At 29.2% G+C, this 13,077-nt stretch overlaps 2 protein-coding genes across 2 annotated transcripts; one reads left to right on the forward strand and one right to left on the reverse strand.

Annotated features, from left to right (window-relative positions):
* The first annotated feature begins 5,118 nt into the window (after window positions 1-5,118).
* LOC124910227 lies at window positions 5,119-6,084 on the forward strand. The gene has a single exon (XM_047450847.1). It carries the CDS (start codon window positions 5,168-5,170, stop codon window positions 5,873-5,875), a length of 708 nt encoding a protein of 235 aa, XP_047306803.1. The 5' UTR covers window positions 5,119-5,167; the 3' UTR covers window positions 5,876-6,084.
* A 75-nt stretch (window positions 6,085-6,159) lies between these two features.
* On the reverse strand, window positions 6,160-8,361 carry LOC124910226 (mannan endo-1,4-beta-mannosidase 2-like). Its single transcript, XM_047450846.1, has 5 exons — window positions 7,658-8,361; window positions 7,332-7,529; window positions 7,136-7,258; window positions 6,854-7,065; window positions 6,160-6,769 (listed from the first exon to the last, which is right to left on the reverse strand). The coding sequence occupies exons 1-5, from the start codon at window positions 8,048-8,050 to the stop codon at window positions 6,358-6,360; spliced, it is 1,338 nt and encodes a 445-aa protein (XP_047306802.1). The 5' UTR covers window positions 8,051-8,361; the 3' UTR covers window positions 6,160-6,357.
* Window positions 8,362-13,077: the final 4,716 nt, after the last annotated feature.

A 13,077-nucleotide genomic window follows, 5' to 3' on the forward strand; every position in this document is an offset into this window, starting at 1 on the left:
GATATGTGGTATGTCATCATAAACGGTCCTATGAAGATTCTAAAGGTCAGCACAGCCACAACTACAACTGAGGATGCTCCTGAGATGAAGGAGAAGCCCAGATATGAGTGGACTCTTGAAGATAAAAGGAAGACCAACCTAGACAATGTGGCCAAAGACATTCTATACAAGACGCTATACAATAACATGTTCAACGAGATCAAGTCATGCTCTACTGCCAAAGAAATTTTGGCGAAGATGACCCAATTATGTGAAGGCAACGATCAAACCAAAGAAAATAAACTAATGATTGCCACATAAATTTTTGATATTATTAAGATGTGTCCTAGAGAAACAATGAGTGAATTGATGAATTCAGTAACATATTCATTGAACTTTCTACTCTAGGAAAGACATATAGCAGTAGAGAAGTTACTATCAAAGCTATGAGAGTTTTTCCCAGAGAATGGGATATCAAGACGATGATCATGAGGGAATCTAAAGATCTCAACAAGATTGAGATGTACGACCTATTTGCCAATCTGAAAGCCTGTGAGTTTGAAATAAACTTAAGGAATGAAGAGGATCCATCCACTTCTGCAATAACAAAAGTGTTGGTGACTGTTGAAGAGCCACCTACCGCGACAGATGCGAAGTCTGCTGAGTAGATCAACAACGATGCAATGTCACTCTTCGTCAAGAAGTTTGGAAAATTCATGAGAAAGAATCATTCTAATTCTAACTCTAACAGATATAATATTAAAGATGAATCAAAAGATAACTTGAAATGTTTTACATGTGATAAACTAGGTCATTTTAAGGCTGACTGCAAGCCCTAGAGGGACGACAAGAAGTCGTCTGATAGAAGAAATAGAAAAGAACAAAAAGCTCTGTTGACTTAGGAAAGCAAGAGCAAGTGGACTGATAGTGATTCAGATGAAGGCATCAAATGCTTCATGGCATACTACACTAAGGTATTTGACTTCATTTCCGACAAATTCACAAGAGATTATCTAACCAATGCACTCAACGACATAGTCATTGAGTACAAGAAATGTCAAACTCTTTTAATAAAATAAATTTGAAAAACAAATCTGACAGTACAAGATTTTCATCTCAAAACACTAAACTAAAAGTTTTGAATAATGAAATAAATTAGCTCTCATTTGAGAATGAGAAGCTAAAAGAAACAATTAAAACTCTTTCTACAAAAAAAAAACAAAGATTAAACTATGTAATTAGTTCTTAGACGAAATATGGAAAACCTGTCAAACAGCTGATTATTCAGCAAATGCCTACCGGATGTAAATCTGGTCTAGAATTTGATAATAGCTCTCCAGATGAGTCCAGCAAAAACTTGAACCTAGTAAAAGGCAAGATTAAACCCATAAACTTTGTCAAGGGTAATTTAACTAACACCGAAACTATTCACAGTTGTGACGACTTAACCTTAAAAGATGATATTAAATATATTAAGCCAACTTCTAGCTGGATCAAGCTCAAAAAGCGGGCAGCCAGCTGGTTTGGTAAATAAAAAATTGATAGAAAGTCAAAAGGTTTTCATAAAAAATTATCTTCTAAGGTTAAGGGATCATCAACTAGCAGGAAAACGTCTATCAAGTCTAAATCTTACGCATTATTAACAACGCAAAGTGGGAGATCCATAAAAATAACCCAAATATGGATCCTTAAGGGACTAATCAACCATGGACGCAAGTGAAGATGGGTACCAAAGCTGTAAATATGTATTTTATAGGTAAATCAGGACAGCTTCCTAGAGGAGTCTGTTTGGTATATGGGCAATGGTTTCTCTAGACACATGATAAGCAACAGCAGGCTGCTAACAGACATCACTTAATGCATAGGATCGAAAATCACATTTGGTGATAACAAAAAAGTTAAACCCGTGGGTAAGGCTAAGATTGTCCACGGTAACCTTAATATTAATGTGTTATTAGTAGAAAATATGTGTTATAACTTGATTAGAATTAGTCAAATGTGTGATAACGGCTAAACTGTAGATTTTCAAAAGCATGCATGTATTGTTAAATATCAGTATGACAACACCCTACTAACAGGAAGTAGAGTAGGAAACTCATATAAGATGAATTTAAAAAGTAAGACGTTTGAACCTATATGCACGATAGCTAAAATTATCAAAACTGGCTATGGAATAAAATATTAAATCATCTAAATTTTAAAACTATCAACAACATCTGCTCAAAAGATCTTGTAAATGGAATACCTAAACTAAAGTTTTCTAAAGATAAGGTATGTCCCGCTTGTCAGATGGGCAAACAGGTCAGGTCAACTTTTAAAAACAAAGGGAATATCCAATCCAACAGGTGTCTGGAATTATTGCACATGGATATGTTTGGTCCAATTTCAGTAACTAGTTTAAGGGGAATGAGATTTATCCTTGTCATAATTGATGATTATTCTAGATTTACTTCGGTAATAGTTTTAGTATTTAAGGATCAAACTGCTGAAAATTTGATCAAAATCATTAAAAGACTACAAAATGAAAAATCTTTAAGTGTTATAAAGATTATAAGTGATAGAGGAACATAATTTACAAAAAGAAATATGTTTTCCTTCTTTGCGGAATCTGGGATTAAACACGAGTTGTCTAGTGCCAGAACTCCACAGCAAAATGGCGTTGCTGAAAGGAGGAACAGAATACTGAAGGAAATAGTTAGGTCAATGCTAAGTGATTCCGGTGTGTCTCAAAAGTTGTGGGCAGAAGCCATTAACACAGCATGTTATACTCAAAACACATCCATGATAAATAATCATTTTAATAAAACACCTTATGAAATTTTCTTTGACAAAGTTCCTAAAATTTCATATTTTAGAATTTTTGGTTGTGAATGTTTTATTCATAACAATGGCAAATCTCATCTGACTGCCTTTGATGCTAAGGTAGATGTTGACATAATGCTAGGATATTATTTAGTGAGTAAAGCTTATAGAGTCTTTAATAAACAAACTCTAACTGTTGAAGAATCTACCCATATTATTTTTGATGAATCTTTTGAAATTAATTCTAAAGAAATCATCGAAATGACTAACAGGTTGGCAGCTTCCAATCTCCAATCTGATAGTGATGATGAAGTTCAGGTCAACAGAAATAACACGTTTGATCAGTCAACTGAACCGGTTGAAGTTCAACCAAATAGCCAGACTGAAAGTCAGTAGGCTGCTGACAGTCCAGATGTTGATCAGTCAGCTGACCCTCTAGGATCGAACTTTAGATGGAATAGAAACCACCCACCCGAACTAATAATAAGTAATCATAATGCACCTCTTAGAACAAGAAATTAACTAATGGATGAATTTGCAAACTCTGCTTTTATTTCTCAAATTGAACCTAAGAAAATTGATGAAGCATTGTTTGATCCAAATTGGATAAATGCTATGTAAGAAGAATTAAATCAATTTGAAAGAAACAAAGTTTCGTATCTAACTCCAAGACTAGATGATCAATCTGTTATTGGAACTAGATGAGTTTTTAGAAATAAATTTAATAAAGATGGTTTAGTTATGAGAAACAAAGCTAGACTAGTAGCTCAAGGATATAGACAATAGGAAGGAATTGACTTTGAGAAGTCATTTACCCCGATAGCTAGGCTTAAAATTATTAGAATTTTTCTAATATATGTTGCTTTTAAAAATTTTAAAGTATATCAAATGGATGTTAAAATAGCTTTTCTAAATGGTATACTTAATGAAGATGTATAAGTTGAACAGTCGTCTGGTTTTCAAAATCTTTCTCTACCCAATCATGTTTTTAAGTTAAATAAAACTTTATATGGTCTTAAACAAGCTCCTAGAGCTTGGTATAATACATTTACTAAATTCTTATTTGAGCATGGTTTTATGGGCTTCAAAACGAGATATAAGTTTGTTGAAGAAATATCAATGGACAGTCTCCTGAGTCTTTTTGTAAAATAGTTGTGAAAGTCGTGTATTGTAATTGAGATAAACTTGAAACCCCGTTAGACTCCATTAGATTTATTTTAAAAAATAAAATACTTAGTGAAATAAAAATAATTTTATATCTTATAAAATATTAAAATATAATATATCGAGATTGCATATATTAAATAATATTACAATATAATTATGTTTTTTTATTTAATTTTCAAAAATTATGTTTTCTGTAATTAAATTAAATATCAAATCTATTTATTTCCTTATAAGTATTATATAATATATATATTTTAATATATAAATATTATTCTAATATATTTTGATATACCAAAATATTAAAAATTTTATAACTTTTACGTACCAATAATTTTGGTATCGATATCATAAACAATAAGTCTATAAATAGTCTTATGCGTGTTTCAAATTTTAATTAAAAAATAAAATATAATAAAAATAAATTATATTATTAGGCTCGAAAAAACTCGATAAGCCATAATCGAGTCTTACCTAAGTTTGAATTCATCTCGAATCTTAAACGAGCTGGCTCGAGCTCGGCTCGAATTCAATTTTGACCAAACTCGAATCGAGTTTTGACCGAGCGACTCACGAACTGCTTGACTCATTTACACCCCGAGTATATATACATGATATTAGAAAACATCTATAATTAGCAAAAGTATAAAACTAGCCTAATATTCTAAATATCCTATCTCAATATTTCATTTTAATTTTATTGTTTTTAAGCTATTCTTATTTTTTATTTTTTTTTTATCGAATTTAATAAAAATGTTGAATTATGACAAATGAGATGATGCAAGTTGAGTCTTAAATGAAGCATTTTAAAGTTGAAATTTGGCCTGAGATTTACAAATTCCATAATATTTTAGGTGTAGTGTTTATGTTTTTATTTATATGTTTTTTTTTTGTTTATTATTTAATAATTTTGGGGTTGTTTTAAATAATTTTTATATTCCCTTATTATATACAAATCATTTTAAAATAAAAATAAAAATATGTTGTAGAAAAAAGAAGTAAATAATAATTAATTGATAAATATTTGTCCAAAATCCAAATGTCTAAAAGAACTCGTACCCGCCCAAAAGTATGTTCTTGTTGAAATATAGCGGGAGTGGAATTGTCAATCGGCGCCAAACCTCCCGCCAAATTCACATATACATCTGTATAAATTGCAAACTCAGAAACCCTAATAACGCACAGTCCTCCCAGTTTCATTCTCAACTTCTTACAAAGAAAAATGGTGGTAGCTCTCGGTCCCGGCAAGTTTTACGGCAGCAGCTTACCAAGACCTAGGTTCTACACTGACGTTAAATTCAACGATGAACGAGTCGACCCCCCTGCGCCAATGCTTGATCCGTTCTTGTCTTGGGCTAATGACGCCCACTGGTCGATGGGAGGTCTTAATTTCAAGCGTGTCCGTCTTCAAGGCCGAATCGAAGGCAACATCAAGCGCCTTCGAGCACAGCGGGAGAAGTTCAAGAAGAAGAAATCTCAGCTAGTTGATTCACCTTCACCAATTGTCGATAGATCCATTGCTGATTCATCTTCCAAAGTTCCCTCCCCTCCTCCTGCTCCCATTGCCAACAAGCGTCGTCGTCGTCTAGTGGCTGCGATTGAGGAAGATGAAGAACAGGAGATTGAAAACATCGTTGATGTCTTTTCCACCAAGAAGCGGGTGCTAGCAAGGAAGCTTGATGATGAATTTGATCGGGTGGCAACTGATGGCCATGTGGAGAGAAGCCGTATGAAGAGGCCTCAACTGGATCTGAATACTGTGCCGATGAGGAGGACTAGAAATAAGAGATCTGAGATAGAGAATGTCAAAGATGCTAATGAGAAGAACCCTGCTAGGGTTACAAGAGGTTCATCTTCAAGTCCTGAAACTGCAACAAGAAGCTCTCCAAGGTTCTTAAAACGTGGTTTGACCAAAGCCCGTTTTGCATAGTAATGCTGCAGTTAGGTTAATAGCGTTTTGAAACCCTAAACTGTATGCTGATTGCAAATCTTGATAGATTTGTGAGAGAAAAACACATTTCCATTGCCTTAAAGCTTGCTAGTCTTGTTCTGAAATATCTTAAATGGTTAACAATACATACAAAGTGATTGCTATATCTATCAATGAAGTAATTTGAGTTTCTTGGTTCTTATCTCCAATCTCAATTTGTTGAAACTTGTTTCATATACCCATTAATTGGATTAAAGTTTTGTATTTGTGCTTACACCTTCATATGAACAACACTTGTAAATCCAACTGAAGTATAATCTCATTCTGTATGATGAAATTTGCAAATTTACAGAAAGAATAAAAGACTAGAGAACAAAGGCAACAGATAATTATTCTTTATGGCATAAAATAAATTTCATCTAGGCATAATCCCTGCACGATATATGCTTCATTTTTGTAACTTTGACAGTCAATATTAGGGTTTACTGTCTGACTGAACAAACATTTTTCAAGTTGTCTTTCTGTGAAGATAGAATTCCTTGTATTGATGCCAATCTACATGAATGTTCAGTCATCAACCGACTAGCATATGGAGTCTCTGCAGGTACAAAACCAAAATCATCATTATACTCTTTCATTCCTGCAACCAAGAATTGCCAAGCAAAAGCTCCAGCTCCTGATTTTTTTTCCAAGGCAGATTTATACACAATGTCCAGCACTGTCTTGTAGAACCTCTCTCGGTCCGGATGCCTAAAGTTCTTATTCAGGTTTGACAATCCGAATTCAGTAAACATCACAGGCTTCTTTAGCTCCTTATCGCCATCTTCGATGTGTGAAATCATCCATTTTGAGACGTATTTGAGTTTTTCTTCAAATTCTAGCTTAAAATGAAACCTGCAAAAATGAGAGGTCTTTTTCTTCAAATTTCCATTTTTCTTTTCTGTTATATGCTTTGTTATCCATGAATGAGAATCTTACCATTGATCAGGGTAGATATGTACAGATGTGAAATCTATGGTTGAGAGTTTTGAATTGCGGATGAAATCAGATCCAAGTTCAGCAGCCCATGGCCCTGGATTTATTATAGGCCCTTTCTGACTTTTGGGTCCATAGAATCCTTCGAGCCCCACTGTCAGCAAATGGTTATTGTCAATTGATTTCACAAACATCGACATCTCTTCTATCCAGTCCTGCAATTAGCAGTTCATTAAATTGAGTTTTTTGCTTTGTTTTGTTCTCAGATTTACAGTTTTTGTTTACCTGAAGACTATCTCCTGATGGATCAGATATGCAACGAGGTTCGTTCATCAACTCCCACGCAAAGATTGTAGGGTCATTTCTGTACTCTATTCCGGTAATGGTGTTCCTTCTTGTTAACAAAGCCTTGCATATATTTATGATTGGATTAGGTTAGATGAACGAACCCATTAAATGAAAGCATGAGAATTTGGCAAACCTTGATGTAGCTCTTGAAATAATGACGGATTGATGGGTCGAAGAAGAAAGAGTCGTTTGAGGAGCTCAAACCAACACCTTCTTCCCACGCCCACTTGACATATTGAGACTTTCCTCCATAAGCATTCAAATTATTCACTAATGAAAGTAGCAGCCTGATTTTTTGCCTTCCAGCCTCATAAATGACATGATCCAAGGCCTGCCATTTATTAATAATTTGTTGTTCAAGTTGTATCTAACTAAATCATCAATGAGTTTTCTCCATTTCAGGTCAGATGAACTAAAATCATCATCAAATTAAAAGGGGTTTTTCGAAAATTGTTGTACCTTGAAAACGCGCTCATCGAATCGACCAGGAAAGAATTGAAGAGCATTGTAGGCACCATCATTGAAAGCCCAAGTTCTACAAACGGTTAATCCCATCTTTGCACCATTTTGAAGTATCTCTCTAACTCTAGGTCTGGAAAAATGATCCACAGCTTGGTCCATCAACCAGTATGAATTCCACCCATTTACATAGAACACTTTACCATCAACCATTAAGTGAGTTCCATTCCTCTTCACAAAACTCAACAAGCTTTCTTCTCCTCTTTGAAGATTCACCACCATTATATCACCAAATGACATGTAAACTAAAGCAATACATGATGCAAATCCTAGAACTGGATAAATCATCATCCCATTTCCTCCCACCATTTTCTTTCTTGATTGTTTAACCATATAAAGCTCAGGAAATAATATATTTTATTACCCAGATGGGTTTCTTGGTAATTCCGTCTTTCTTCTTCAGCTTCCAGATCTGGACTGAAGCTGCTTCCCGGAATAATCAAGTTTGAGGAATTGACGAAGCAAAGCAATGCCTGAATTGACACCCCGAAGATGAATTGTGGATGAACTGGATGGGAACAGATCTAGCACTTCTCCTTTGTCTTCTTCTCGAAGTTCCGTTTTCAGGTCAGTGAACTCTTTCACCATTAACTGAACCTTTATAAATAAAGCAGCAGCACAGTTACAATCTTAAGCCTTGTTTGATTTGGAGTTTTTTGAATAACCAGGCCCTTCCTTGTTTGGTCTCTAATTATTTGGTAAAATAATCTTCTTTCATTTTTAATATTTGATTGATTAGTATTTTAAGATGAACCTCAACAAAATAATCTCCTTCATTTTTAATATTTGAATTATTTGATTGATTAGTATTTTAAGATTAATTTCAAATAATTAAACCTCAACAAAATCCTATTAATTATTTGTGGGCCTTTTATTCTTTTAAACACATCCACTAATAATAAATTATATTATTCAAATTGCTAATAAAAATAAACATAATTTTTTTTATTTTGACTTATTTTCAGTTTATATGATATCATTTGTTTATCAACATTAGATCCCTTATTTTTAATTAAAATTAAATTTTAATAATTTAACCTAAATAATATTTTTTTTAAAATTAATGAAAAAAGAGTGTTTTCCATTTTTTTATTTTTTTATATAACTATGACAAAGAGTATTATTTTATTACTTGAATTAAATTTAATGTTAAGGGAAGAGGAACGGGTCATGGGAATGTCTGCTTTATGAATGTGGTTTGCTTTGATTAATCTTTTAGGCAAAATTAGGTCAATGGTTGAGGCCATGTTCCTCCCCAATTTAGGTAATTTTGCATCTTTTCCTTGTGATGTGGCACTTTATAATCCCAATTTCATTTTAACTTGCAAACAATGAATATTTCACTTTTCTTGTAAAGATATTCTTAGATATTGAATTATTAATATTATACATATATATATATATATATATATATATATATATATATATATATTAATTTTAATAAACTAGTACAACTTAGTTCTTGAGAAGAATCAAAAGTGACATTTATATTTTTAAAATTATTGTAAGACTGGGTTAGGTAAAATTAAAATTAAAATTTGGAGTTTAATTCTTATTATTTGTTACATTATTTAAAATTAAGAATTGAAATTATAATTTCAATGAAATTCAAATCAAGTTTTACTTTATAATTTCATATTTTTTAGTTCAAAATAATAATTAATTTTTAATTTTATCATTTACAACCTTACATCTTAAATTTAAGAAGTTAAAATTTTGAATTAATATTTGTTTATTTAAACTGAACTTTATATATAAAAAAAACTATTAGATACTTAATTATTAATATCTTAATAATATACATTTAAATTGTTTTATTATATTTTTTATAACATAGAAATTAAAATTAAACAATTTTATTAAAAAAAATAAAAATTTGAATGTGAATGTATGTGAATTTAAAATTAAAATTTTACTGCCAATTTAATTGTATTTCAATTTCCGTCCCCACTAGTTATCTTATACCTGAAATTTGAAAACCATTTTTGTTAAAACCCATTTTTCTAAATAAGGAGACTTTTGTGATGATAGTTGGATATTTGTATTTTAATGTTTTTTTTTTTATTTTTAACTTGTTTTTTATATGAAATGAATTATCTCTTTTTAATTAAATTATTTAATTTATTGAAAAAAATATTAAAATATCTTTATATATATATATATATAGAAAAGGTTTAATATAATCCCAACTTTTAAGAAATATTTGTCATTTTAGTTATTTTATTCTAACTTTTATGTTAATATAACAATAATTAGGTTTTAAATGGAAATTGATTCCATGATCACTTTTGCAACTTTGTAATGATTATAAATTTTTTAATTTTTATTTAATACATGCAAATTAAATATATAACTTACCAACACACTAGATATTTTTTTTAGATAGAGTGAAATTTCATTTATGATATTACTTTGCTGGTTTCTAGAGTAATGTTTTCTATTTTCTTTTTATTGAATAAAGCAGAAACTGTATAATCAATAAGTTTTGGAATATGTTTATGATTTTTATATATAATATTGTAGAATTATGTAAATCAAAACCAAATATGTTAAAGGTTTAATAGTTTATTAGAGGAAACAAATGAATAATCCTATGAAAAGACAAACAAAGCCTGTCCATATGTCTTCTAGCACTGGTTGCCAGGTCCAATGACAACAAAATCTAATTTTATTTTACAGGTATCATTGATGTGGGCTTTATTCTCTAAAAAATCTATATCAATTTATGTAAATTATAAGTGTGACAATTGACATGTACAATTTATTAAAATAAATTAATTTATTGTATCTCAATTCAATTTAATTTTTTTTTACATAGTATGATTGTATTAGATCATGGGTCATTTAAACATTTTATCAGATTTTAATCATAAACTAGTCTAAAATTTGCAAAAATTTTAAAGTTTTATTTATATTGAAAGAGATAATTATTAAATTTAATCATTAATAATAAAGAGTTTTAAAATACTAAATAAAATATGTATTATTTTATAAAATTTATACTTAATAATTTTAATTTTAATAAAAAAATATATATATAAAAAATTAAAATTTTAGTGTAATTAAACTTAAATATAATATAGTTTTTGAGTTATTTTGTTTGAATCTCATAACTAATGTTATTAATTGATATTATAATATTAATTAAATAATTATATGATTTAAAATTATAATATTTTAATTTCATTTTTACCATTATATATATATATATATATTTATTTTTTTTGAAAATCTTGATTGTTTATTTTGAATCTCTTATGGGATTTTAAATTGATATTTCAGGGAATGACTTATATATTAACATAAGAATTATACATATTTATCTACATCTTCGTACAAAATTTTATTTATATTATTTTATAAAATGGTATATATTATATTATGACTAGGTCTAAGTTTTTGGTCAAGCCGGTAAACAAATTAAAATCAATAAAGAAAGTCCAATTGGCCCGAGCACTAACTAGTAACTAATAATAGTCTAATTACTCTAGTACTGTTACGTTTCCCTTTATTAAAAAATATTTATTGACATTTTAATTACATATTTAAAATTAAAATTATATATATATTCATATTAAAATACAAAATAAGAATAACAGTAATAAGACGGAACGAATTAAGCACATAATCAAACTATGGTTGCTTGTTCAAAACTTCAGATTTTTGTGGTTTTTTAGAATCAAACATTGATTTAGTTTAACTCCCAAAATTTGTGAAGATAACAAATTTTGTTTTAATTTAAGGAATTAAATTTGTGACTTTTAATACATTATATCATTTTCTTACTACTTCAAATTATTATATCATTTTCTTACTACTTCAAATTATATTACATCTTATTTTGCTTCGAATTATATTATATAATATTCTGTTGCTCAGGATTAAATTGAGTTTACTACAAAATTCTTACATATTTATATTTTTAAGATTATTCTAAATATATTTTAAAATAAATAAAACAAAACAAAAAATGAAAAGAATGAACAATAACAAAAACAAAAACAAAAGACTAATTTAAAGTGTACAAGGCAAAAATATCATTCAAATGAGTTTTTTATTGCGTCTCAAATAAATATACCAAAAGGAGATTGAAATACAAAAATATCATCTTAGTTGTGATATCCATAAATAGAATAAGCTAACACTCTTTTAAAAAAATAAAACGCATTAAATTGAAATCAAACAAGAATCTTCCAAAGAACTAATAAGAAAAGTTAGGAAACTAACATTATCAATAATACACTTTCTTTAATGACTAATTATATCAATATTTTTGCTTTCTGTCTTTAATAATACAAATCTCTATAACTATTATCCTTGTAACAAAATATCTTTAGTATCAATATGTTTGACTATGGTGATTTAGTTTGTACATTATCTTCACTAATTTTTGTTAGGATCTCATATTAAGAAATTATCGTTTAGTTATTTTTTTAATGAGAACCAAATATAAGACTTTTATACGGAAATCACTTAATTCAAAAACCGACCAATGACATGACATAAATTCAATCACGCTAAATATTAAATAGATTCTTAGTGAATATTAATTTAGAGGTGATAACAAAATCTATGGTCTAAGTAATTAGGTCCCACTACAAATAAACTTATGCCAACGTTACAATTATTGAAAACTAACACAATTTAATGTTGTATTGGACTTGGACGAAGTGTCACACCTCATTGACTAACTATGCATTCCTTATCCAAATAGAGCAAATTTTAAACCAAACTATACATATTAATAATTATTTTTTATTTTTAATGTAGGATATTTTTTTATATATTTATAAAATTATTTTAAATTCAAAAATCAGTTACATATAATAAAAATAAATAAATTACAAAATAAATATTAATAAAATTTAAACAACTAAATAAAAATATAAATGTTAAATAATATGTAATATTATTGCAATCATTCAAATCTTAAGAAAGAAGATCGAGTTTTTTTATGTGACTTCAAATATACTTGACAAGTGAAGAAATAAAGCAAGTCAAACAAATCAATCAATCAAATAGTATAAAAAAATCTCTATAAAAGCGGTAGTGAAAATTGTCTTTATAACAAGAGAATACTTATAAAAGACTAAAAAAGCCTCCAACTGAAAATCTTTCGGTGACAATTTATTGAAAAAATAAAAAAATAATTCAAATCCTTTAACTTCATCTCATTTGTTGTTAAAAATGAACGAATACTCGAGAAATGATCATCAAAACAATAGGCAAACGCCTCACCAACCGCAGATCATAAAAATTTGTAATGAAAAATCCGACTAGACTAAACAAAATATTATATTAAACAAAAACACAACACTAATACAAATCTAGTTGGTGAAAAAAATGAGACATCATCTTAT

This window comes from Impatiens glandulifera, chromosome 7, assembly GCF_907164915.1.
Source record: "Impatiens glandulifera chromosome 7, dImpGla2.1, whole genome shotgun sequence".
NCBI classification, from domain to species: Eukaryota; Viridiplantae; Streptophyta; class Magnoliopsida; order Ericales; family Balsaminaceae; genus Impatiens; species Impatiens glandulifera.